The following is a 26575-nucleotide window of genomic DNA, read 5'->3' on the forward strand; positions in this document are numbered from 1 at the left end:
TGACAAATCTTGATAAGGCCTGTCTGGGACTTCTGACGTAATCATTGGCTCTTTAGCATTAAAGTCTCTGTGAGTGAGACAAATTGGGCACTGTAAAATGTGCTCTGAGATTTGCTTTTGCATTCCAGGCTAAAACAATTTTAGATCAAGTGATGATTTGAGGCCAAGCAGTGGAGGGGCTTTGTTTGCGACTACATAAAATCATGCGTCTTCTTTGTCTGATAAGTGGGAGCAAGGGGAACGTACTTTGCCTATAACCTTAATGAGGTCACCTGAGTATGAGGTGAGTTTACTGCGGGGGGAGGGTTCCAATGGGCTGCTCAGCTTAAGATTGCGAAATGTATCGTGAGGGATTATATTGCACTCACCTCCTGTATCAATTTTGAAATTGACCGGAGTCATGTTTGGCCCAATTGAAATTTAAACAAAAATGCACGGTCTGGAGATTGTGAAGCATGTGCACTTACCACGTCAACGAAGTACTCCAAATTGTCGCCGTATCCATTGTCACTGTGTCCACAGGCACCTTCCACAGCATTATTGTAAATGTCATGCACTGATTTGTGCGCACTCAGTTGTTGTCTACACTTCAAGGCAAAATGGTTGAGTTTGTGGCACTTTGTGCATTGCTTTCCGAAAGCAGGACATGGTTGTTTGTTTGGCCCATGGTTGTTACCGCAGTTGTCACAGGGTTGCTGTCCACATTGTCGCTTTTGTTGTTGTTGTGGGTACTGATTTCCGCTTGGGGGCGATGGCGTCCACTGGTGTTGCCGTCATTGACGTTGCGCCAATTTGAATAGCAGCAATGTTCATCGATGCCATTTGATGTTGGCAATATTCAAAACTTTGGGCAATCTAAATTTCCTTATCGAGATTTAGTTTGTCACCCTCGTTGATCAGTTTTTCTCGAATTCGTGTGTTGTTGGTACCGATCACCAGTCTGTCCCGGATCATCTCTTCTTCGATGCCCTTGTCTTTAAATCGACAATATTGCGCTCTGAGGCGGAGTCGGGTGATGAACTTGTCGACTGAGTCTGCCCCTTGGACTTCATTGTAAAAACGAAATCTGGCGAAGACAATGTTAAGTTTCGGCTGCACGTACGTGTGAAACCTCTTATAGTGTGTCTCAAGACTTTTTTTTTCCTCGTCGGAGAGCTGCCAAGTTTGATATATGTCTCGCCCTTCGTCGCCAATCCATAGAATAACGAAGCCGATTCTTTCTTCTTCTTTTTTGTCCTTTAATGGCCCTTTGAACACACAAGGAGAGTACATGACACTTATTTAATTTCACAAAAATAAAAAACAATTGACTCACCAATTGGTTAAAACTTCTTTTTGAAACATTTTGTAAAAAATACACCATTGTTGGAAATATTTACATGTTATTGAGACCTTATGGCTGAAACACTCACCATAAATGATTATGCATTGATATGAAGTATCACCCAATCATTGCTCTTGTAATCAACACATTGGGCAAAAAATTAAAAATAAATAGTTTTTGCATGAAAAGTTACCCTTTTCACGCTGAGTTATAATCATTGTTCACAAGGAGATGAATAAATAATAAAAAAAACATACCGGGTAATATGTAAACAATACTGAGTGTACATAGAATGACATGTATAAAAATCAAGTGCAGAAACAACAAAAATGTAAACATTACTAGATTCTCTTAGCAAACTTTAATGCTTTATATGTTCAGTAATGCATGACAGACTTATAAAAACAACACGATATACATCTGTTCCATTATGGCATACAGAATCACACAATAAATAAAAATGCAAGTTTGCAATTATTTCACGAGAAATGACCTGTTAAGTCCTGTGATATTTAACACTGTTTCACAAAATAAATAAAAAACACCCTTTAAACACAATATAGTGTACGTATAATTATCCGCACACAATCAAAACTTACACTTAGATGTAAACTTGGTAAGACCGAGTTGCAACAGGATCGGTAAAACTTCCTTCTATTATATGTTTCATATTAAACTTAATCTGCGTGAAAATATCCAAACTAATTATCAGTAAAATTATATAATGCAGATAAAACATATTTATGTATTATACACACTTTTATCTGAACGCTCCGGATATTCACAGTTAACAGAGCATAGTCAATGTTTAAATTAAAACAATTATATAAAGTATAATGGTTAATAATTACTTGAACATACGTGTGTTTATTGAAGACATCATAGTGTTGAAAAGAAGAACGAGCTATGCAGGTTACACGGTTAACAAAAAGTAATGTTCATCATAAAAAAATTGTTCATAAGTAATGAATCTCGTTACAATCTAAACAAGATACTAATATGCCAAAACACCTATATGCACAACATATGTTTTGGCAAAAGCGTCAACTTCAACAAAAATTACAAATAATTTTGTAGTTTATAGTGCATTTAAAAAACGACTTCCAAAATTGTGCCTGTCCACTATTCATACTTGTAGCACGCAACTTGATCATTAAAATTCTTATTTTCAACTTGATCGTGAATTTATATGAATACACACAACTTACAACTTATCAACATAATAACACATTTCATCAGATTGGCAACGCACTTAATAATGTTGTAAATCTAATTACGAATGGATTCGTAATTGCTTTCATACTGTTAAGAGATTGTACAAAGATATGCAACACAAATTATTTTATAATAGGCGAATGTTCAGTTCACAGTGTTTACATGCCAATTGAGGGATAGTTCACAACTTTTCATGACAATTTTGAGTATACCACCAGGGTTATTTCACAGTCTGTTAGATGTCGACTGATTACCTGTTAAAGTATTATCTTAAAACTTTTAGGGTAATATTTGCACAAACATAATATTTCGAAAGACTCTCTCCAATATATTGTTATATACATAAGCGACTTGTATCTTCGGCTTGTGCATGCATACGAGCATCAGATATTTTCAGAAACAAAAATTGCAAGCAACCGATAATACCAGTAAGTAAATGTTAATACCAACTGTACTAATCAGAAAATGATAATGCCATCAACTGCTAATGTTTGCGTGGGAAGTACCCATGGTGAAATAGTCTTTCCATGCTGTCTACAAGGGCAAGCCAATACAATATGAGCATATTTTTGAAATGTTGATATAATTTAACAAATATTGATAAATATAATATGTTTAACAATCTCAATGTTAAAACAGAAAAGTTCATAGATGTTGGCAGCTATGACAAGACTGGCCCGGTTACTAATGTAAGCACCTGAACACTCTTGAAGTCACATTAAAATATGTTCTAATGACATATCGGCCGATATTTGTTTCGGTTCTTTGAAAAATGTTCTAATGATATATCGGCCGATATTGGTTTCGGTTCTTTGAAAAAAGTGACCGCCAGGAGGCAGTTTTCCTAAAATGGCTTTCGTGAAAAATTGTTAATGATCTCTGCCAAATATATTGACCAATCTTCATAAAACCTGTCAAGAACATTTTTCCAAATACATTCTCATCTGTATTTGAAATTGGCTCATGTGAATTATGTCAACAGGTTAATACAATGTGTCAATGTTAAAACTCTAGAAGAAACCGTTTTGTCCAAACCTCATTTACATCGTAAAAACTGTGTTCCAATGGTTTCTTATCTGAGTTTAAAAAAAGAATTATCAAAGAAATTGAATAGTGATGTTTGATAATGAACTTTCATTATTTTGATCTCAACTGTCTCCCAATAACTTAGTTCCTTGCTTTCTCAGGTTAGCGCCTTAGTGTCCACGGTCCTCTTGTTTACATTTTTTTTCTTTGTATTGTACAACATTGTTGGTAAATATTGCAAACTTTATACCATCTTGATTTCACTACCTTAAGCATTAAGGGACGTGACTTTTTGAGTATATGTATACTATCTGCTTTGACTGTACTGGTTGGGTTGGTTCAAAAAGCATATCACTTAACACAGTCTACGCGACTAATAAACTTCTCAAAACACTTTAAATAAAACCACAATATTCTATACACCGCACCGCACTCACTGAGTACAGGCAGAAGGTTTGAGAACGCTATAAAGCGGATTTTGCTTAAACCTTTGTCAGTCCAGTAATATGATCCTCGTTGTGCAGGTAAATTAGATCTCGTTATTTGTCGCATGTTCCAGGTTTCAAGTGATAATAGGATTGTGTCCTGCATTCCTTTTATTTATAGTGCATTGTTCGAAAAATTATAGGACATTTGCAGAGTACAGCGTTTAAAAATACGCATAATTTTGCTCGACAATGTGTGTTTATCAAGTATATGTTTCACAAGAAGTACCAGTTAAAGTTGATAGAAGGATTGGTGGTATTTCATAAACAAGTACGAGATAATACTCGCTGTGTATTTCGATCGATATTTTAAGACCTAAGAAACCAGAAGGTACTAACTGCGTTTGTCTTCAAAACCAGTTGGTACATTTTTGTTTCTCCAGCCTTGAATGAGTATACTTGTCAAGGACATCTGGGTTTTAAGCCTCGATTCCATTCTGCACCAGAAATTTGACATTAATACCGATAAGACAGTACAACCACTTGCTCTATCCTTCTGTATAAGGTTGTAATCAATTGGAGTACTTAGACTCGTTATGTTTTTAAACACGATGTTTTTAATTAATTAGTTTAGCCGTCGATTAATCTGGAACTTAAGAAACGCGACGTGCATAGCCGGCGGTATTTGTTCACATGTGCATTTAACATAATATTAATGATTTGTTGAACCGACATAATTTGTGAACGGACCACTTGGAATTGAATAATGGCAAACTCCGGGAAATCGTCGGGTGGGGTATGTGGGAATAAAATGCGAGCGGAACACACAATCAGCAAAGAACTAGATTCGGGAAGTACGTCTGTAGAATACAAAGAAGAACCTCCGCTATCAGAACACGTAAGTAGATCATTCATGCAGATCGATGAATTGTGTTCCACAGTTTTAGTCATATGAAACATAATTATTCACGAGATACCGGCTACCAATGTCAAAGACAGGATATCAAAAGATTTGGCAAATAAAAATCAAATTTAAATATTTTTCATTATTTATTTAAATTCAATAATCGCATCGGTAATCACAAGTTCATCTTTTGTACCAGAAGAGAACATTTTTTATTTATGATTGTCGCAAGCGTTTACATTTTGTGATTCTAGATTAATCTAATTTGCTCCTTAAACAATTATTCATAATAGTACAGTATTATGTACCTATATATACCATTCATTCAATATTCGAACCACTCGACCGTCAAATATGTTACAGTTATAACCATGGCTAAAACATTACTTTAACATACAATTCTTAATTATCTCTGGGGGTTAACTGATAGATATTTGGAACTTAAGTATCACAACCATATTTAATTACGCGAGCGCTCGCCCTCTTTCACACAGCTATGAACCATAATAAAAAAACATGATTGAAAATCGTTGTGTACAATACAGCGATATATTTGTATGATGAAAACAGTAGTAAACTGGAATGCTGACACTTGTCTTGCCAATCGACTCGTCCCAAATCGGTATTTGAGCGGTGTATTTCGTCCAAAGATATCAAGGTATTGTACAAAAGGGTGTTAATAACATTATCGGTATAAGTGTTGCTGGGAAATAGAAAACTATAGCGAAACCTGGATCCGTCTAATAGAATTTGTTTGAAGTAAAAACAACCCGCTTTCAAGAAAAGCAATATTGTTTGCTTCATACAGACATAGTGATTTCAATTAATAATTAAAGTACCATTCTTCTAAAAGAATTTAATGTCAAGGCAATACACAATTAATGTTTAGGTTCTTAACAACATGAAAGACATCTTCATTGCCGACAACGAAGCAAAAGAAACATTATTGGAAATATATGGACAAGTTATACAGATGGTTAATGAACTTCCCAAAGAATTGTCAACTTTGTTGTCAAAGCTATACGGAGATGTTTCATCGAAACTGGAAATGAATGCCAAATTATTTTCAGAGAAATGCAAACTTGTTGTTGCAGGTAATACTAATCATGGTTTAAAAATATTTACTTACATATTGTTAATATGTAATAACTTACGGATCATGCATATAAATACCCGGTTGTTTCGTTCAAATAAGAGAAAAATGTTCAAATGAAAGCATCGCCATCTTGTTATAATAATGATCTTTTTGCTACATTTTGAATCATATAATATTTGCCCGTTATCAAGTTCGTGGTTAGTAAAGGATACTGAATAGAACGTTACATTTTAGCGTTTTGAAATTTGAATTACACAGTTATACTGTTTCATGACTGAAACATTGACTGAAACAGAAAGTAACAATACAAATTCATTTTTACAGGCGAGTCAAACTCTGATATGAACAGTGTTATAAACACAGTTCTGGGATCCGAGATACTTCCTAATCCACATGTACTTTCGCCAGGAACTATATGTTGTGTGCATACAGTACCCTCTGACGTGGAGGGATATTTTGTGATTCAAATGACCAATGGATCGAAGGAGAGACATTCTTATCCTAAGATGCCGGGCGCGTTTCAAGGTCTATTGTCTGACAAAATGAAGGGGAACATGTCCCAGCGCATTGAAACGTATTGCCATCTGCCAGTGTTTGGAAACACCGTAATTTTACACTTTTTTATATATATAACGTGTTTACTTTTATATTACACAATTCAAAATTTATTCATTTATAAATATACATATATAACGAAAACTGAAAAAAGGTCAATGACTTTTTTACACTATAGGATAGCGTTACAATTGTAAGTCATCCTGGAGGAGATAACATATTGCCGAAAGAGTTCATGGAATCGGTTGATGATGCTTCAATTCTCATTTATGTAGTAAACAGCGCATGTTCAGATGGTATTCAAGAAAATAAGGTATATTCTTTTCGGTCGACTTATAATTGCGTATACTTACATTACTTTGGGTGCACACTTCATATGTGTACTTGTCTTATATAAACCTATGAATGTTGTGTTAACAAATGTATAATAATATGACAATTTCTAATATGTTTAACAACATGCACTAGTTGATTTACGAATGGTCAAAATAAATTGATTAAATTAATGTGTACGTGTATTTCAGTTGATGCAAATGTGCAAACAGCTACAGTCAGACGCACGAGCAGACAACTTAAATAGCTTTGATCCCAAATGCATGATGTTTTTATGCAATAATTGGGATATTGTTGAGAAAAAGGAACGCTCCGATCCGGGTGCAGAGAATAGAATATGGAAAGAGATTGTTACGAAGATACAGAAATATTTCCCAGGAATTTCTGAACGTGATCAAATTTACAAGTTGAGCACCACTGAGGCAAGTTATCTACACGTCCAATGCATAAAAAGTGACACGTCTTATGCTACAATAGTTATACGTTTTCAATTTTAAAGAGTATGTATGCACAAATATGTAATGTATACCATTTCCAAAATATTTATGCCGATTGTAATAATTTTATAAGATTTGGAAAATGTTTTATCATAGCACCGCATTGATATCTGCCTGATATATTTTTATATCATGGTCAACAGCAAGTTCTTATATCAGTCATGTGTGGAGAATGGTCATATGACTCGGAAGCAACTATGAAGTAATAATTTTTAGTACAATCGAATCAGATTCAACACAACAAAAATTTGATACCAAGATTTAACATATTTTCAACACAAAATGCAACACAATCTTTAAAAAAAACACGTTTATGCCCCCTTTCGAAGAAAAGGGGGTATAAGGTTTTCGCACTGTCTGTCAGTCTGTCAGTCTGTCACACTTTTCGTGTCCGCTCTCTAATTCAAATAGTTTTCATTCGATCTTTACGAAACTTGGTCAGAAGTTGTATCTAGACAATATCTGGGTCAAGTTCGAATATGGGTCATACCGGGTCAAAAACTAGGTCACGGGGTCGAAAAAACAAATCCAAGGGAAGTAATAAGCTTTATATGGACATTATTATTTGACCTGTCAAATTATATATTTTTGTTAAATAAATCAAAGCGGCGCAGTAGGTGGCATTGTGTTTCTAACAAACACATCGTGGTAAAAGGTCAAGGTCATCCATCAAGGTCTAAGGTCAAAAATACCAATCCAAGGGAAGTAATAAGCTTTAAAGGGAGATAATTATTCAATATTGAACATAGCAACTTGATATTTGACATGCATGTGTTTCTCATGGAGCTGCACATTTTGAGTGGCGAATGTACAGTCACGGTAGTGGCTTTTAATTATTTGCTACTAAAAATGGAAATTTGTTGGAGACAATCATTTTCAAGGGAAGTAATTTATATAATTATAAATCTCAGATTGTATATTTCCTTCAAAAAATTTAAGTTCTTTTCACAGTTACTGTACAGATTTTTTTATTTTTATTATTTATAACACAAATGGTTGTTTTTTAAATGATATAATTATCATATGATTTCTTTCCTGTACTAATTTGTGAATGGTAGGGTTCATTACATACCTGTGGACTTATGTCCATAGATACATGATGAACTCTGTCTATCATCTCTTTGATAAACCACAGGCCTTGGTTGTCAGTCATGTCTGACTTGGTCAATTTTGACTGTCTACAGACCCGGGGGGCGGGGTGTTGGATTGGACAAAATCCAAAGGAAGTAATAAGCTTTAAAGGGAGATGATGTCTATACCTGCCAAATGATAAATATAAATTTTATTTCAAAGCGACGCAGAAGGGAGCATTGTGTTTCTGACGAACACATCTCTTGTTTACAGATATTAAGCGCGCGTGCTCATGACTCATTATTTACAAGACAAAATTAATATTCTGTAGCGCTAAAACTGCAGCTTTATAGCGATTTTATTATTTCTTTAAAATCGGGGTCGTAGAGGTATGATAAACAGAAAAACAGGTTACTGCCTGATCTTTTTAAAATATATCAGGCTCGGCACGAATAAAATAACTACTCGGCAAGCCTCGCCGTTATATTATTCTAAGCCTATCCTGATATATTACAAAAAGATCAGGCAGTAACCTGTTATTCTGTATATATCTGTACTTGTTATAAACTATAAACTTTGATGTCCTAGTGCATATCTGAATTTAAAATACAGTTATTTAACAATCCACACTTCGCTTTTTCAAATTAGGAAAGCAGAAGCAGGCGTTCTGGAAATGTAATGAGCGATCGTTTTAAGAAAGTTCTTGAAGGATTCCGGAATGTAATTCTTGCAAGTCAGAAAGGGAAACTTCAGAAACATTTCAGGTTATGTTTGCATAAAAAATTGTGGTCCATGTTATGTTTAAAATAAATTCGGATAAGGAATAAATTTGTTCTACTTTTAAATTTAATAACCTGACCATCTACTTAACCAAAACGTTTACCGAAGCTGTTGTAATGATTTGTTTATATTTCGTTTTATTAAATATATAAATGACAAACCAGTTAACAGTGTTACAATCTAACCGCAAATATGACCGTATCAATATATTAATTACTTAAACTTATTACACGTTTCTTACTGGTTCTCAGTTGGTTGGAAAGTCTGCTACAACACGTTCAAAAACATGCATTAGTAAGGATACAGTTTGCCAACGATACCAATAAGTCGAACGAAGATGTGAAGCAAGCTTTTAAAAAGCTTCAGCGATTCAAAGCGGAGTCAACAGAGGTACTTGAGCAGTGTTCGCTTCGAATCGGTTCATCAAGTGAATGATTTTTAAGTTATGAAGGTGTATGCCACTAATGCGGAAAGATACGCCTTTATGCTTGTATATAGTGCAGATTTGTAAAGTTTTGCAAGAAACAATGTAATTGATGCGTTTGATTTTCTATTTGTTTGACAGATGAAAGCGGACCTTAATCGGCAAGCACATGAACGATGTAAGCAAATGGTGGTGCTGCTAGAAACACACCTGAATCAAACGACTGTTCAAAGCGATATCAAGAGTAGATTCTATGCCAATATCAACATGCCCCTTTCCAATAAAAACATCGACGAAATCAGAGAAGAGGTGAAGAGGTATATTCAAGGTCTCATATTACAAGCCATACAGAAGTGGGAACTAGACTCTAAACACTACCAACGCACTGTAACAATTATAAACGAGGAATTTGAAACGAAAGTTCAGTCCCTGCGAGAAGAGTTTGAAGATGTTGAACGACTTGTGCATATTGAGAACGAACCCAACAATGATTTGACAGGTTTGTTATGTCATCAGTGCCTTAATTTGTGAATAATAATATAATTTAAAAAACATGATAAAACCATATTTTAAAAATTAGAAAAGTATTCATGTTAATGCTTGAATCAGATCTTGTTATCTAAAGCCCATTTAATTTTGCATTAATGTATTTATACGAAGCGGTAAATTAGTTTTGAGCTAAAGTATTGCTTGTTTTTTTTTATGTTATTTTATTTGATAACCATTTTTGTTGCAATAGGGACTATTGAAACACCAGTCGATGACTCTTTGCCAGCTGGTGGTAAGGTATTAATTGCGGTAACAGCACCTATATGGATTCCTCTTGGCATAGTTGCTTCCTTGATTGCCATCCCGGTTGCTTTTGGAGTAGTTATGAATGATGAAAGTAATTTGAACGACTTCCGGAAAGACAGATCACCGTTTATGGAGAAGTGGTTAAAGGAATCTTTGAAAGAATTCTTGAAAAAGAAATCAATTGAAAAAACTGTGCATGAAAATTATGTTTTCATCTTAACGAAACGAATAGATCAAATGAGTGCCCGTATTGTTTCAAAATCAGTGCAAGCAGACATGGTACATCTGGAGTCCATTTTGAAAGACACGCGTGAATCACGCGAGATCGTTGAGGATTTTACGGATATAAAGACCACCGTTCAAGATCATATTGCGTCATTGAGATTGTTCGAGCTACAATGTCTTGACAGCGATAAAGTTAACTGTGTTGACATAACTCGTGTTAAAGAAATCGGTACCGGACATTTCTCAGACGTTTATGCAGCTAAATATTTGCAGGAGGACGTAGCACTAAAAGTTATTAAAAGATCATCCGCTACGATGTTTACACATTTGGTCGAGTTAGAAATATTCAGGTATAAACAAGTTATAACTGTAATTTTGCCTATGCTGTGTTTTAGTAAACATGTGGACATAATAATAATTAAATGTATTTACTTTTAGTTTTACATTAAAAACGTTCCAATTTTCTTTCGAACTATGTGAATTTTGTAGCGCCTTTGATTTTCTAGAATATAGCGCTATATATTTTGATTAACCTTGAATGGCTATAAAGGTTATTTAGGCAATACACATGGGACTCATCAAGATTTCAATTACATTAGGGATACAGAAAATAGAATTTAAAAGGTATCGACAAAATTTAATAATTGTGGAAAAGGGTATAACTCTTCAAGTCAACTGTTAAATTACTAAGATAAATGTTCATCTTCGACAGGAGGTTAGATCACAAGCACATTGTGAAATTTAAGGGAGCATGTTACACTGACATGTTGCCAGCTGTGGTTGGAGGCGGAAAGCGGGAGAAGCTGAGCAACTTCCGGTTGATGTTCCTGTTCGAACAATGTGACACCAACTTGGAAGATTATGTATTTAATAATGACAAACTCCAGTGTGGGTGAGTTTTTTGTCCAAGACATTTTATTACAAGACTGGTCACAGATACATCATATACAAATACAAATCCAACACAACTTAAGTCATGCGTTATCTATAACATTAGTTACGGTGAGTAACCGCCGTAGAGATTATTATCATCAAGCTTTAGTTTCTTAAAGGAATTATTTTTTACGCTTACTATTTGTAGCGAATCAGGCAGTCAGAGACATTGGATTTGTTCAAAAGAAACCTGAAGACATTTTATTTAAGGATGTTTGACACACTGTTCTAAATTGTATAAACATTTTAATGTGCTAATTTAATGTGTGTTTTAAACCCCACAATCAATGCACTCACTCATTAATTCATTATTTATTTATCTACTTATTTATTTTAACTTAATTTAAGTAGTGTTTTGTTTTATGTATTTAGTTTGGTTATTTTTAAGTGTTTATCAGATTTTAGTTACTGCCTTTATTTATATGGTGTCAGCTTTTTACCTCTTAACTTGTATGTTATATTTACATGTACAACGCCATTGAATATGCACGCATAAAAATAGGCGTTTAATCAAATAAATCGGTTACAGTTTCATGTAGTTTAATTTTCAATCTAAAATGTGTGACTATTCAGGTTGCAGAATCAGTGGGGTTTTCAGGGGTTTACACACGGGCTTGACAGAATGTAAACACACCGTTCAGATGACAAAAATTCACGTTGCGTGAAGCATAACCGTATAAATGAATGCAGTACACATAGAAGCACATGATTTAAAAGAACACATTCTTATTAAATAAAGTAATTATCATGTATTTATAATTTCTATAAACAGCATTAAAATCTGTCTTTTATGCACTAGTTGAAATTTTTAAGAAACAGTGTTTTAAAAAGTTATTTGAAAAAAATCAAGACTTTCCGGTTTCCACAAAGCCACGTGATCCTGAACCCTGCTATCTTATATTCGTATATCTCCCTGTAATTGCAAAAGTGATGTTAAAACTGTTTGAATATTGGTTGGATCATTTTTATCGTTTAACAATTATCAAATGTTTGTCTTCGTTAAGAAATAAACCACCAAAATCCAGAGGTCAAGCATCCGAGTTCTTTAGCCGAACAGGAAAGGCTGTTTGCTCTGCTATGTTGTTCATTCATGGGGAAGGCTATGCGCATAGGAAAATGCACCTGAGAGGCGTTTTGGTAAGATATATCGCCTTTCAAATGCAATATACTGTCAAACGGATACATACATGGAAATGGTGTTGAAGGTTGTTAATTAAACATGTGAGCGCATACAAAAGTGGTTTATTATTATTTAAACAGAGTTACCACCTTCTTTTATGCAACAAAAAATTGTTTACACAGTTACAAAGCGGAACAGTGAAGCTTTGTGGACCGACCTGTAAGCCGGATACGAACATAAATGATGGGTCTAGGATTTTGGCTCCGGAAGTTGTGGTACAAGGAAACATTGGTCAACACACCGATATATTCGATTTTGGAATACTGCTGTGGGAACTTTGGTATGGAAGGTAAGACACATGCATTCACTCAACAGTTATCTGTCAAAAGTGTCTATTGTAATACTTTATTGAAGCAAACGCAATGCTGTTTTTAAGTAGCAAATCGGTCTTATATAAAGGATTGTTAACATAAAATTATAATTGACAATCTTTAAATCTGTTAAAGGATCGAATAAACGGCCCGTAAGATATAATTTAGTATGTATTACTCGATTGCTAAGCGTATATATTAGCGGTAGTATAAGTAAATAGCACCGATATACGCATGCACATTGTTGATAACGATACTGTGGTTTTTGTAATTCTGATTGAAATGCACGCTTTTTGTTCTGGCGCTAGATCAAATCCCAGTAGAACACTTTGGCATTTATATTTTACACGGCATCATCAGTATATAATAGCTATGTTAAAATGCTCGTATGTTATCTATATATGTACATTTATAGTTAAATAAAATCCAGTCCTATTGCAATATAATATTTTATAATACTTTTCAACACGACAAATGATAATATATGTTTAAATCGTTTTGGTCCGAACTAAAGCAAATGATTTATAATCAAAGCAATCCAATCAAAACAAAAGCCAATTCCTTTTATGTTTATTTATCACTAATACTTTGCACTAATTCTTGGCACTCATACTAGTGCCTGTCTGTATTATTTATCCGTAAAAACGTTTGCTTATTGTGAGCGTGTTTTAAAACAGAAATGCGCTTTGTCTTTTAATTAACGAGTTTTTCGAATGTAGAAAATGTTTGTTTAAACGTATACCAGCCAGGAAAAGCATCAGGTTATAAATATATTCAATTTTGTATGTGTTTAAAACGAGGTCGTTGTTTTGCGAACCGCAAATCTTTGTCAAATATTTATTTGAAAAGTAATTCGTTTACTTGTATTCATCCTTTTATCTTAGACGGGCAGCTATAGATTTGAAAAAGATTCGACACATAACCAGCAGACAGCATCCTGATTGCAATGCCGAGCACGCAATGCCAGAGGCTCTGGCACGTGTTGTAGAGAGTTGTTGGGCGCTAAACGCAAACGATAGACCTGGTGCCGGTCTGCTGTTGGACAAAATGAATTCGATTATGTAACAAATGGATGCTTTAAAGCTGCTATGTATGGTTTAATGTAACGCACTGATGCGTTATAGCAGCAATTGATAAAAACCTAAATTATATCTGTTACTCATTTAAAATACCATGCCACAAAAATTGTCCCGGATTGATACTTCGACACTGATAACCAAACATAACTTTGTTTACAAAAAGTGGAAAAATACATGGTCAGTTGAAATGAGTTAATGTTATTATTAATAGCGGCTTATGGGCACAGATCAGACTGTGTGTTTCATTATATGTTTATGTTTGTAAAACTCGTAAATGTACGTCATTTGGATATGGCTACGCTTAGAGTTTTTGCTATATGAAGTAGATGCCAATGTTTTTCATTTAAAAGTATAGACTGTATATACATTAATATTTTTATACTGAATAGTATATGTTAATTTAAGATTCATCAATGATGCAAAAAAAAACTACAAAACAATACTATGCATACAGTGTTTACAAAAAAACATTCATAGGAACGTACATTTCGTTGAACGTATACGAATGGTAATGCACACATTTTCAATGTTGTGTTGTATTGCAAGTGTACATGAACAATAACGACAACAAGCATAGATACATAGAAATTAGAAAGAAACATTTAATACTTGTTCAGTATACTGCATCTGCTTACTTTGTTTTCTTTTAAAGGGAACACTAAAAACAAACACATACGTGTTCTGATTTATAACAAGTATTAACAAAGATATGTGTCGATCCGGTATGGTGTCCCCTGATTCTAATTTCTTCTAACAACTCCACATTCTTAAAAAATATAGGTGGCTTAATTGTAAGAACTACATGTTACATACTTAGTTATTTTCTGATAAGTTCATGATCTAAAGTAACGGCGATAAATGACCTGTGTGTGTTTTATAATTAATTATGGGATTCACGAGAGGTCTAACAGGCCTTTCAATCAGTTTAATCCGTCACTGTTTTTATTAGATTTTTTTCAAGGCATGGTTTGGTTCACTTGTGTGCTTTATTTGGTTTTATATACATTGTTTTCAATTGTATATGCAGCATATCACATGACACAAATACACGACTGGAGGAAGGTATAAGATTTGTATAATAATTCCTATATTTTTACTCTACAAATGTGTGCATAATTGATCTGTTTATCTTGCAAAATCATCTTGGTCTCATTTCCTTTCATAAGTAACCAAAACAAGATGAAACTCAAAGGGAAGAAATATATTGTATCTCTTTGTTCTTACTCAAGTGACGTTGAAGGTGAATACCATGTTTTGTTAATCTGCCCTTGTTATAACAATATTCTGAAAAATTATATAAAATATAATTATTTCAAGCGCCCGTCAGTATATTTACTCCAAAGCCTTGTGAGATCATGTACAAAACCAAAAGACAGTAAGTTACCTGTTTTTGTGACATAAACTTTTTAAATCAGAATATCCTATATTATATATTGTTCAAAGTACGATATGACCAGCAGAATTGTTATTTTACGCAGGTTCTTGGTTGTTTGATGGTTTATTTTAATGTTTATAATCCTCACATCATCAGTGAGCTAATTTGTTACTTTTTATAATTATTAGCACACTAATCAATATGGAATTTCTTAGATGATCCATTTCCCATATTCATTATACACAACAAACATTATTTTTGTATTTTTTATGTCCCCCACTATAGTAGTTTTTGCCCTGTCTGTCTGTTGGTCCGTTGGTCTGTTGGTCTGTTGGTCTGTTTGCGCCAACTTTAACATTTTGCAATAACTTTTGCTACATTGAAGATAGCAACTTCATATTTGGCATGCATGTGTATCTCATGAAGCTGCACATTTTGAGTGGTGAAAGGTCAAGGTCAAGGTCATCCTTCAAGGTCAGAGGTCAAATATATGTGGCCAAAATCGCTCATTTTATGAATACTTTTGCAATATTGAAGATAGCAACTTTATATTTGGCATGCATGTGTATATCATGGAGCTGCACATTTTGAGTGGTGAAAGGTCAAGGTCAAGGTCATCCTTCAAGGTCAGAGGTCAAATATATGTGGCCCAAATCGCTTATTTTATAAATACTTTTGCAATATTGAAGATAGCAACTTGATATTTGGCATGGATGTGCATCTCATGGAGCTGCACATTTTGAGTTGTGAAAGGTCAAGGTCATCCTTTAAGGTCAGAGGTCAAATATATGTGGCCGAAATCGCTTATTTTATGAATACTTTTGCAATATTGAAGATAGCAACTTGATATTTGGCATGCATGTGTATCTCATGGAGCTGCACATTTTGAGTGGTGAAAGGTCAAGTTCAAAGTCATCCTTCACAAGGTAAAGGTCATCCTACAAGGTCAAACGTCATATAGGGGGACATTGTGTTTCACAAACACATCTTGTATATTATACAATGACAATTATTCTAACAGTTGCAACATATTTATGAACAGAAAAGAAATACACATTGCCCTTTGTTTTGTAAATAGTTTATCCCTTCATTATCCATAGGATTTCAGGCAACTGCACATGTCCTCCCAACTTCCAAAACATCACCAATCTGCCATTGTAAGCGATATGTCCCAGGCTCCGTAATCTGGTCCCACCTCATTCAAAATGTGAAGCTCAATAACCCATTTATGCCTAGTGGACCCTCACATCCTTCTAAATTGGATCAGTTTATTTCCAAAATTAGGGATGTCTAGTATATTTATTTCTATATTTAGAATATTTCTTACAGAAATTCCTTTAAGCAAACAGCGCAGACCCTGGTGAGACGTCTCATCTGGGTCTACGCTGTTTGCCAATGCCTTTTTTCTAGATGCTAGGCATAAATGGGTTAATAAATATATATTTGCTGAAATAATCAAATAATCCGTATTTTGGACGTATATTTAGGGCAATTGCATGATTTGGTTTTATTCAACAGCAGCATTATTCTCCGACCTATTCAAGGAGGAATTTTTCATTGCTTATACACTTCAAGCATAATAGGTTAAAGTTTGTGCGAATAAACACAAGTGCTGCTTTTCAAACCTGTCTGACTTTTTAATCTTGAATGCAATTTGAGCTAATGAATGACAAGGGAAAAAAAGATTATTTAAGCGTTTGGAAGCGAGAAAAAACTTCTCAAAATCATAGGCCCCGTGTGATGTAGTGTCAATATTGTAGACAATACTTAAACTGTATTACGGCTTTTGAATTTTGCCTAGTAGAATGATATAATTGTGGAGCAAAAAAGTATTTGTATTAACGTGATCAAATAAACACCACATAGGGCTGGGTGGGAAATGTTTGTTTAGTATCCGCTAAATTTGTTAATTCTGAAAAGAGAAGGAATTATTCCATAGAGTATGAAAACAACGTTGAACGGATTCCACCACTATTTGCTTGAAGAAGTACTCCTGTTGATTGTATTATTCTTTATGCAAAATGCAAACAGTCCGGGGAAGAAACAGTCAATTCTTTGATCTTTTTCTATGGATTATTACCAGCTTTATGCAGCACCTCTTACACTGATGATAGTCGGCCTGAGCCATTATTGTGTGCTCTATTCATAATTATAGCTTCTTCCTGTGGGTGTGGAGATGTGGTATTGAGTTACATGTTTCATCTTTAATAAGTTTTTACAAGCTCTCTTAATCATATCTACTTTTATGACCAGTGTGTTACTGTAAGACATACTTATAAATAATATATTGGGGATGATTGTTGCTTTGATAATATTGGCAATAACACTGGCTAAAACAATTCAGATACAATAAATTAATGTCACATGCTCTTTATGCTTCTCCAAAATTTATTTTGGGGGGAGCATATAGTCGCTGCTTCGTCTGTCCGTGTGTGCGTCTGTCTGTCCGTCCGTGCACATTTTTTGTCCAAGCTATTTCTCAGCAACTAATGACCAGAATTCAATGAAATTTTATGGGAAGCTTCACTTACCAAGAGGAGATGTGCATAATAGCGGGTTCTGGTCGGATAATTTTTCACAAAGTTATGGCCCTTTAAAATTTTCTATAAAAAATGTGTGTTCCTAGGAAAAAAGACGTTTCCTTTTATGTGAATATATAGTGCAATATTGTGACATAAAAAAAACTTTTGGGAGCATCACCCGTCTCCGACGGTTTCTTGTCGTTTCTTATTACTGTCATATCTGTATTGGTACAAGATTGCTTTCACATGTAATTTATATATGTAAAACAGACTTTTCTCATTTCTTATTTGCTGTGATGTTTAATCTTTCTTAAATATGTGTGATATTTCTAACCTGTATTATAAGCTTAATTATCCACATGGAATACGTAAGTTAATCTTGTTCATAAATTGCTCAATTAAAATATGAGGCTCTATTTCATATACTTGAACACGATGAAATGTTTGTATTTTAATGATAGAATTGCACTTTGGTTAAAAATGTTAAAAACTGTTATCGATAGAAACTATCAATGACAGTTCAAAAATGTTTAACAAAGTGCATTACTACATAGAAAATTACTTAGCGTTGTTAAAGACATGTACCCAAAAGTCGAATCTTGTGGTAAGGTATGCTCCTCTTATTCTGAATAGTTCAGTTTCTTTATTGGTTTTCAACAAAGGGTTGTGGTGTAAGCTCTTTTGGTTTCATTATTTGTTGAAGCTTTTGAGCTTTATTTACAGTGTAACCTAGGTGCAGGCTTATATATAAATGATATAACTTTGCTTTTGTTGAACTTAAGGTAAACTTCTAAAGAAACTCAGCGATATTTAGATCGATTATTTTTATATTGTTGTACATATTGTCTGACAGTAAATACAACATAAACGAAAACATGCATTTTTGAAAATGTAGGGCGTTTTTAGCAAACGAAACATTGATTTATACTAGTCACAATAGAAGCAGATCGTGATTTCATCTAGATAAGTCCTGCTTTCAATTGCATTGTATACTTTGTGAACAGTTGAACGTCGTCGACTTTGATCTTTAGCCAACAATTTTGTAAACTATTCGATGCATTTGTAACAACAATACTGAACAATTCTTGCGAAGTTTGGGGATATACAAAATCAAAGGAACAAGACAGAATTCACCTTTAATCTTGGAAAACAATACTAAGAGTAATCAATGTGTTTTATGCTGCAATTTATGTGGAACTGGGCTGATATTCACTTCATATCCACATACACATCTGACTAATACAATGCTGGTTTAAAATTAAAGATAGTAGTTAAGTTATATTAAGGTTTGTTTATAAAGATGCTCTGAAAAACAATAGTAATGGAAAATAAATTTGTTTACAAATGTAACAAAATCTCCTAAATGATTTGTGGTTGCGTACGTTTTTGAAAATTACCCGAATGGTAACGAAAACACATTTCTCACTAATTGTAAATGCATAGAGAAAAAGAGTTCTTTAGGCATATTTGCGTTATTTGATACACACAATTAAATATCCAGTTTTAATAGTGTACAAAGAATTACAGATATCGTTTAAAAATAATACATATTTTGACGTCTCACCTAAATCTCTCAGATGTTACTTTAAGAATGTCAAGCCTCCATTAAGATTCAAACGAGTAGTTTTAGTGATCATCGCTTGCATAGGGAAGAAAGATATTGCAACTTTTTGTTGTATTTCATGTGACATTACAGATGAATACCATTTTGTGTTAATATGCACTTGTGTTAACTATATTCTGTAAAATAATAATATACAATATAATTATTTCAAGCGACCGTCAGTATATAAATTCCAAACCATTATGAGAACATGAACAAAACCAAAAGTTAGTAAGTTTCCTGTTTTTGTAACAGAAGCTCTTTTGATCAGAAAGTACTTATTAAAGGGACTGTCAACCACGAGGACGAAGAAAAGAAAAGTTGTAAAATACCGTATTTTTTACAATTATTAGCTTATATTGATTGAAATATAACGACAGGTATAGTACATTACTTGAAAAAAAATCCTATTTTCTGTATATTTGATAATAAAATTTCGCGATGTGAAATCGAAAGTACATCGCGAAAATAGGTGACATAACGATATACACGCTATAAATAACGCAAGTAGATTGATCATTTTATAAATAAAATATATACGATTCACTACGCATGCACAATTTGCAGTCCTGGGTTTACCACGTGACGATGATAATCAATCTACTGGATTTATTTATAGCTAACTGGCAGTTACCTGGTAGACATACCCAGTAAAATTTATTACCGAATATACTGAAAATATGAAAACTTAACAACTTTTTCCAAGTAATGTAATATACCAGTCGTGGTATTTTAATCAATATAAACTAATAATTGTCAAAAATACGGTATTTTACAACTTTTCTATTCTTCGTCGTCGTGGTTGACAGTCCCTTTAAAAATTGTTAAAAATACGAACATGATCAGTAGAATTGTTATGTTACGCAGGGTCTTGTTTGGTTGTATATTTATTTGATATACAAAATCCGAATTGCGCGCCCAAAATGCTGTTTTTGTCCGTACAGAACTTTTGAATGCGTTTATTAAAGACTGTCATAAATAGCTCGGACAAACAAGTGTAATAGCACGATAATTATAAGCATCGCGTGTGTCGCTTTTTTTAAATGGTAATGTAAAGCCTTCCATATAAGCGTCCTGGGTAGTACTCCGAATGTAAAGCCATTTTTTAGTATTACATAAATGACTCGAAATACCATCGAAAGACCTCCATAAAATACAGCTTTATTACGCTCGAGCGAATTAAAAGCACGCTGTTTTTCTCTAAGGGTAATCAACTGGTCTAGTTAAGTAGTATACACCGATAAACTATGAAATGCCTACACAAATATTATGTTTTGTTCACTGTAACAGTTGAAATAATAAGTAATTTATTTGGCAAAGTATAATTTAGATGTATCAAACGAAATGAAAGCATTGTCGGGATTCGGTTTACTTTTACAATGATATTACCGAAGTTTTTGTTTATATCTTTTTAGACGATACATTTCTTTCTTTTGTTAAATATAGAAAATCGCCCGCCGTTTTATTTATAGATTCCCGACAAAATCTATCAATATTTCGGACAATATTATTAAAACGCGGTAACCAACCAATACTGCCTGAAAGGAAGAGCTGTGATTGTTTTGGTCGTTTTACTTACATTTAATTTCGTAATTTAGAATATCGTTCTGATCAGGTTTATGGACAGTTAATGAAAAACACAACTAAATTAATCAAATGGCTGAATTATAAAATCACTGTGTAGAATGCATTTCATTCATCAATTACATTACAGCCGTTATTCGAACAAAACGTGTAGTTAGTAGAATTAAATATACGACCATTCGCAATACATAGGGACGTAGATTTTCTAAGATTTATCAATTTGATACCGTTACTACTTTGAATATTATTAACCTATTTCCTGACTAGTTTTTAAAGGAAAGAGATGACATTGAGAATTAAATCGTCGGATAAGAATATTATTGGTTATTTGTCAGGACAAATATTTTGTGTATCCAACACAATCAGAAAACTGTTTATGTTTTATGTTTTATGTCAAATGTTTATGCAACCCTGCTTATGAAAATAAATGTTTTTAAATTAAGACTTATTTTGCTATATATTTGTGCAAACATGAATTATATATGCGTGAATGAAAAAGGGTTAACACTTGAAGTAAAGGCAACTAAAGCACACACGTGTGTTAAAGAGCACCCTTGTTTGTTACCCATGGCACAATTGATAATTCTATATGTTGCAGTGACCTATGAAACATATCTTATTCATATAATATTTAAGCGCCTTTGAACGTGCACTCTTGCATGAAAAGGGCTCTATATAAATCAGGTTAAATTATATAAACTTTCAGAATTTGCCTATAAGTATAATAATTTACATGGAATACATTATTTGCAAACGAAAGCAATCGGGCCCGAAGTAACTCATATTGCTCAGTTCATATTGCTAAACTAAGCGATGCTATTCAGAATTACCCAGTTTTACTGCATAATAGTTAAACTGTGCAAACTTATGTTGTATATATGATAATGATGAATAGTTCATTATCATCTCACAGTGGAATAAAGGTTTATATTATTTATGCCCAGATCAGAAAAGAATTACTTCTCCAAAACTTGAACTGTTAAACACGTTTTCCATCATGAAAAGACCGGGAATTATTACCAGACGAATAAGCCATATTTTTCACAATTTTATTTTAGTTTTGTTTCCTAGTAAGAAAAATAAAACTTTGAAAAAAAGTTTGCCGGTCTGGGTATTCGAACCCGAGACCTTCAAATGACGCTCTACATGTTCTCGTTAGTGCCCATTAATAATCGCGTATGCAATCAGTATATTTCAAACACGTTCACGGTAAATTGTCTGTAGTGAAAACCATTTAAGAGCAAGATGTGTTTGTGAAACACTATGCCCCCATATATTTGACCTTTCACCCTGAAGGATGACCTTGATATTAACCTTTAACCACTAAAAATGTGCAGCTCTATGAGATACACATGCATGTCAAATATCAAGTTGCTATCTTCAATATTGCAAAAATTATGGCCAATGTTAAAGTTTGACGCAAACAAACCAACAAACAGATATGGCAAAAACAATATGTCCCCAAGTATAGACTGGGAGACATAAAACTGTGACAAAATAACGCTTAATTTATTGCAAGTGTAATACATTCAAACATATTTTTAAGATACTTTATTCTCGTCAACCCCATGATACTAGTAAGTCAATATTTAAGCTGTTTGTCTTTTGAAAACGACAATTTGCTGTAGGTAAACTTACAAGTATTAAGCTTGTCGATATAATCGATACAAAAAAATGTAACATGCAACGCCGGCAAATAATTCGAGCGGGTTAGTTATGAATTATTATCAATACTTCATGCTGGTAAAAGCAGTATGAACGTAATGCTGTTTATTTCAATAGCAGTTGATACATTTTTTATTACATTATACGAACAAAGGCAGTTTGTATGTACTGGTTTTCAGACTGTAACTTCATTATTCATCGAAGCTGGTCGTTAATTACGATGTATCGATAGCAAATAATCTTTTGTGTGTGGTTGTATTGAAAAGCACATGGCTGAACTTGCAATATGATACGCAGTGCAAAATGTCCAAAATAGTGTGATGTTCGGTTTGTGTGTGTGGTATAAGAACATGAACGATATTTGTTAGTTTAAACGCATTTATTTCAAACAAGAATGCATTTACACATGACACATAAAACAATTGCATACACACAAGTTTGATTTGGATTAGAACGGAAGACTTCGTCTTATATAGTTCTTCTCCAAACGGGTTATATTAAGTTGCATGTTTTCAAGCGAACATTATTGGTTTACTTATACATATAACAACAATGAAATTATTTTGATAAGGAGATATAGTAGTTTATAGATAAAAAAAGAAAGATTGAGAAGAAATGTTTAAGATAGATACATGTATAAATTGACAGCGATAGTTCAAAAACGTATACATGTATATGTATATGGGTGTAAATGATTGTATATTTATATTATGTGAACTAGTGTTAATGTCGCTTGTCATTTAATAGTACTGTGTTATGATGGATATCTATAAAATGTATGCGATTTGATATTTGTAAAATATACACTTAGGAAAAGTATAACCTATACTTAAACATACAACATTCCCATTATATTTATTTATGTGCATTGTTTACTTTATCAAGACTGAATTTGTCCAAACAGATTACTGTCCATGTTCAATTTACTTAATCTAGGTAAATGAACGTGTTTAGACTAATAGTACTCCCAGCACTACTTCTAATTGTTTATTTGACAATATGTTTTCTTCAAACATAACATTTTGCTTCACCCTATGCCTCTTCCCTGCTCTCTTTTCCTTTCTCCTCTGTGATCTATCACTTCCTTATTTCCAGTTCTGTTGCAAACGTTGTTACCAAACAGCAGAAATATGCGTACCATTATATGGCTTTACTGGTTGTATTATGAAACGAATTATATCAGCGTTTCAGTCTCATCTCGTCCTTATTGGAACAATTCATAATGTTTAAGAGTAAACACATGTTTGGAAACGCTGTCATGAGTACATACAGGACGCCTGTAAGATTTTCGCTACTGCTTCACCTATTGTATGTCTTCCAAATATGGCTAAATGTATTAAGTTTTATTTCTCTGCGTACTAGCGTATATAATTCGATAAATGCATCAACTACTGTGGAACATCCGCGAAGGCATTTTCTGTTAGGAACGCACATACATGATGATATTCAACTTCTTATAAAGCTCCTTTATCGCTTCAAGTTTGTTGGAACACTTCTTTGGTTAGCTGGTATCTTGTTACAGTCAGGTGATATCCATCCAAACCCAGGACCCTCATTTTCCGAATCATCGATACACACAGATACAGATAGTTATTCACCTACTCGTAATCTTTCAGCGACGAATCACTTATCTTTTGTACATTACAATGTCCAAAGCTTGGTGCATAAATTAGACATACTTAACACTGGTCTTCATGAGTTTGACATAATTGCATTTTCTGAAACCTGGTTAAATGACTCAGTATTATCTAGTGACATCATGTTCAATGGATTCCATATGCCAATCCGCAAAGACCGCCCCCTTGATTCACACGGAGGTGTTATAATATATGTAAATGAAAATATTGCTTTTAAAAGAAGAAGTGATCTTGAATTGAATCATATTGAAAGTATATAGATTGAAGTTATTCTTAACAAAAATAAATCAATCCATTTTGGAGTATTTTATAGGCCGCCAAGTGCAGATTCAGCGTATATGAGAGCAATTGAAGACTCTTTTGGGTTGATTGTGATACATGTATAAATGACGTTATTATTACAGGTGACTTTAACCTGAATCTCCTCACACCATCATCATTATCAAAAGTAGAAAACCTTTGTCAAAAATGTAACCTTACACAGCTTATACATCAGCCCACTCACCACACAGAGCAAACATCTTCAATAATTGACTTAATTTGTGCAATTCACCAGAACCATATCATATTTTCTGGAATTGGAGAACCTCTTCTGGATCAAAATATAAGGTATCATTGTCCTATCTTTGGAATTTTGAAATTCCATAAACCCTTAGCAAAAACTTTTTATCGGCATATTTGGCGTTATGATATTGGGGATTACGATAGGTTACGTAGTCTTTTTACTGATATACAATGGCATCTTTTAATATGTGATGATATTGATTTATATGCTGATAATATTACTCATGCTATTTTACAAAAAGCAAAGTCGTGCATCCCTAACAAAAACATAATGTAAACGTCCACGTGATTCACCATGGATGAATAATCAAATTAAGAAAAAAAATCGACACCGAAAACGATTTTATAGAAAAGCCAAAAAGGTTAATACCGAACTTCACTGGTCAAATTTTAGACATGCAAGAAATGAAGTTGTCCTACTCTTGCGAAATTCTAAATTTGATTACTTTAAGAATATGGCCAATAAATTGAAGTCTTCTGAGCTATGTCCTTAAATTCAATTGATATTACTCAGGAATAAGCCATCGACGCAATTAAATGTTTAAATGTAGGAAAAGCTTCCGGACCTGATAGAATCGATAATCGTATCCTAAGGGAAGCAATGTATCAACTTAGCTCTCCCCTGTGTGAACTGTTCAGATCATGTCTTTCTGCTCGTAAAATGCCTTCATGTTGGAATATTGCAAACGTGTGTCCGGTCTTCAAAAAGGGTGACACAGCTCTTGTTTCGAATTATCGTCCTATATCCTTGCTTAATACTATCGAAAAGGTCTTTGAACGAATAATCCACACACATGTTTTTTAATTTCCTGCGTTTTAATTCCGTTTTTACACGGACTCAATCTGGCTTCATGCCTGGCGATTCGACAGTTAATCAGTTAACCTATATTTATGATACATTTTGCAAAGCTTTAGACAATGGTCTTGAAGTCAGAGTTGTATTTTTCGATATAAGTAAAGCATTTGACATAGTTTGGCATGAGGGTCTTTTGTTCAAACTTCAAGCAGCTTGCATTCGGGGAGATTTATTAGCATTTATATCAAATTATCTTTCTAATCGTAAACAGAAAGTCATTCTACCAGGAGCAGAATCAACTCCTGCAGAAATTATCGCTGGTGTTCCACAGTTGTCTATATTAGGTCCCCTTCTATTTCTTGTTTACATCAATGACAAAGTAGCTGATATACAAGCCCAAATAAACCTATTTGCCGATGATACAAGTCTCTTTATGATAGTTAACTCGCCGGATCAAACTGCAGCTGTTTTACAATCAGACATAGATAAAATGTCACGATGGGCTGATCAATGGCTAGTACATTTTAATCCCTCCAAATCCGAATCAATACTTATATCTCGTAAAATTAATAAACCGCATCATCCTCCGCTGTCAATGGGAGACGTTGACATACTTATAGTAAACATCCACAAACATTTAGGAGTATATTTGACAA

The 26575-nt window shown here is 33.7% G+C and overlaps 1 protein-coding gene across 1 annotated transcript; it reads left to right on the forward strand.

The window, feature by feature from the left end:
* Positions 1-5789: 5789 nt before the first annotated feature.
* Positions 5790-14159, forward strand: LOC127839958 (uncharacterized). Its single transcript, XM_052368349.1, has 10 exons — positions 5790-5988; positions 6315-6595; positions 6724-6858; positions 7070-7300; positions 9792-10149; positions 10390-11020; positions 11383-11562; positions 12608-12740; positions 12906-13072; positions 13979-14159. Exons 1-10 carry the CDS (start codon positions 5796-5798, stop codon positions 14157-14159), a joined length of 2490 nt encoding a protein of 829 aa, XP_052224309.1. The 5' UTR covers positions 5790-5795.
* The last annotated feature ends 12416 nt before the right edge of the window (positions 14160-26575 follow it).

Source organism: Dreissena polymorpha, chromosome 7 (genome assembly GCF_020536995.1).
Source record: "Dreissena polymorpha isolate Duluth1 chromosome 7, UMN_Dpol_1.0, whole genome shotgun sequence".
NCBI classification, from domain to species: domain Eukaryota; kingdom Metazoa; phylum Mollusca; class Bivalvia; order Myida; family Dreissenidae; genus Dreissena; species Dreissena polymorpha.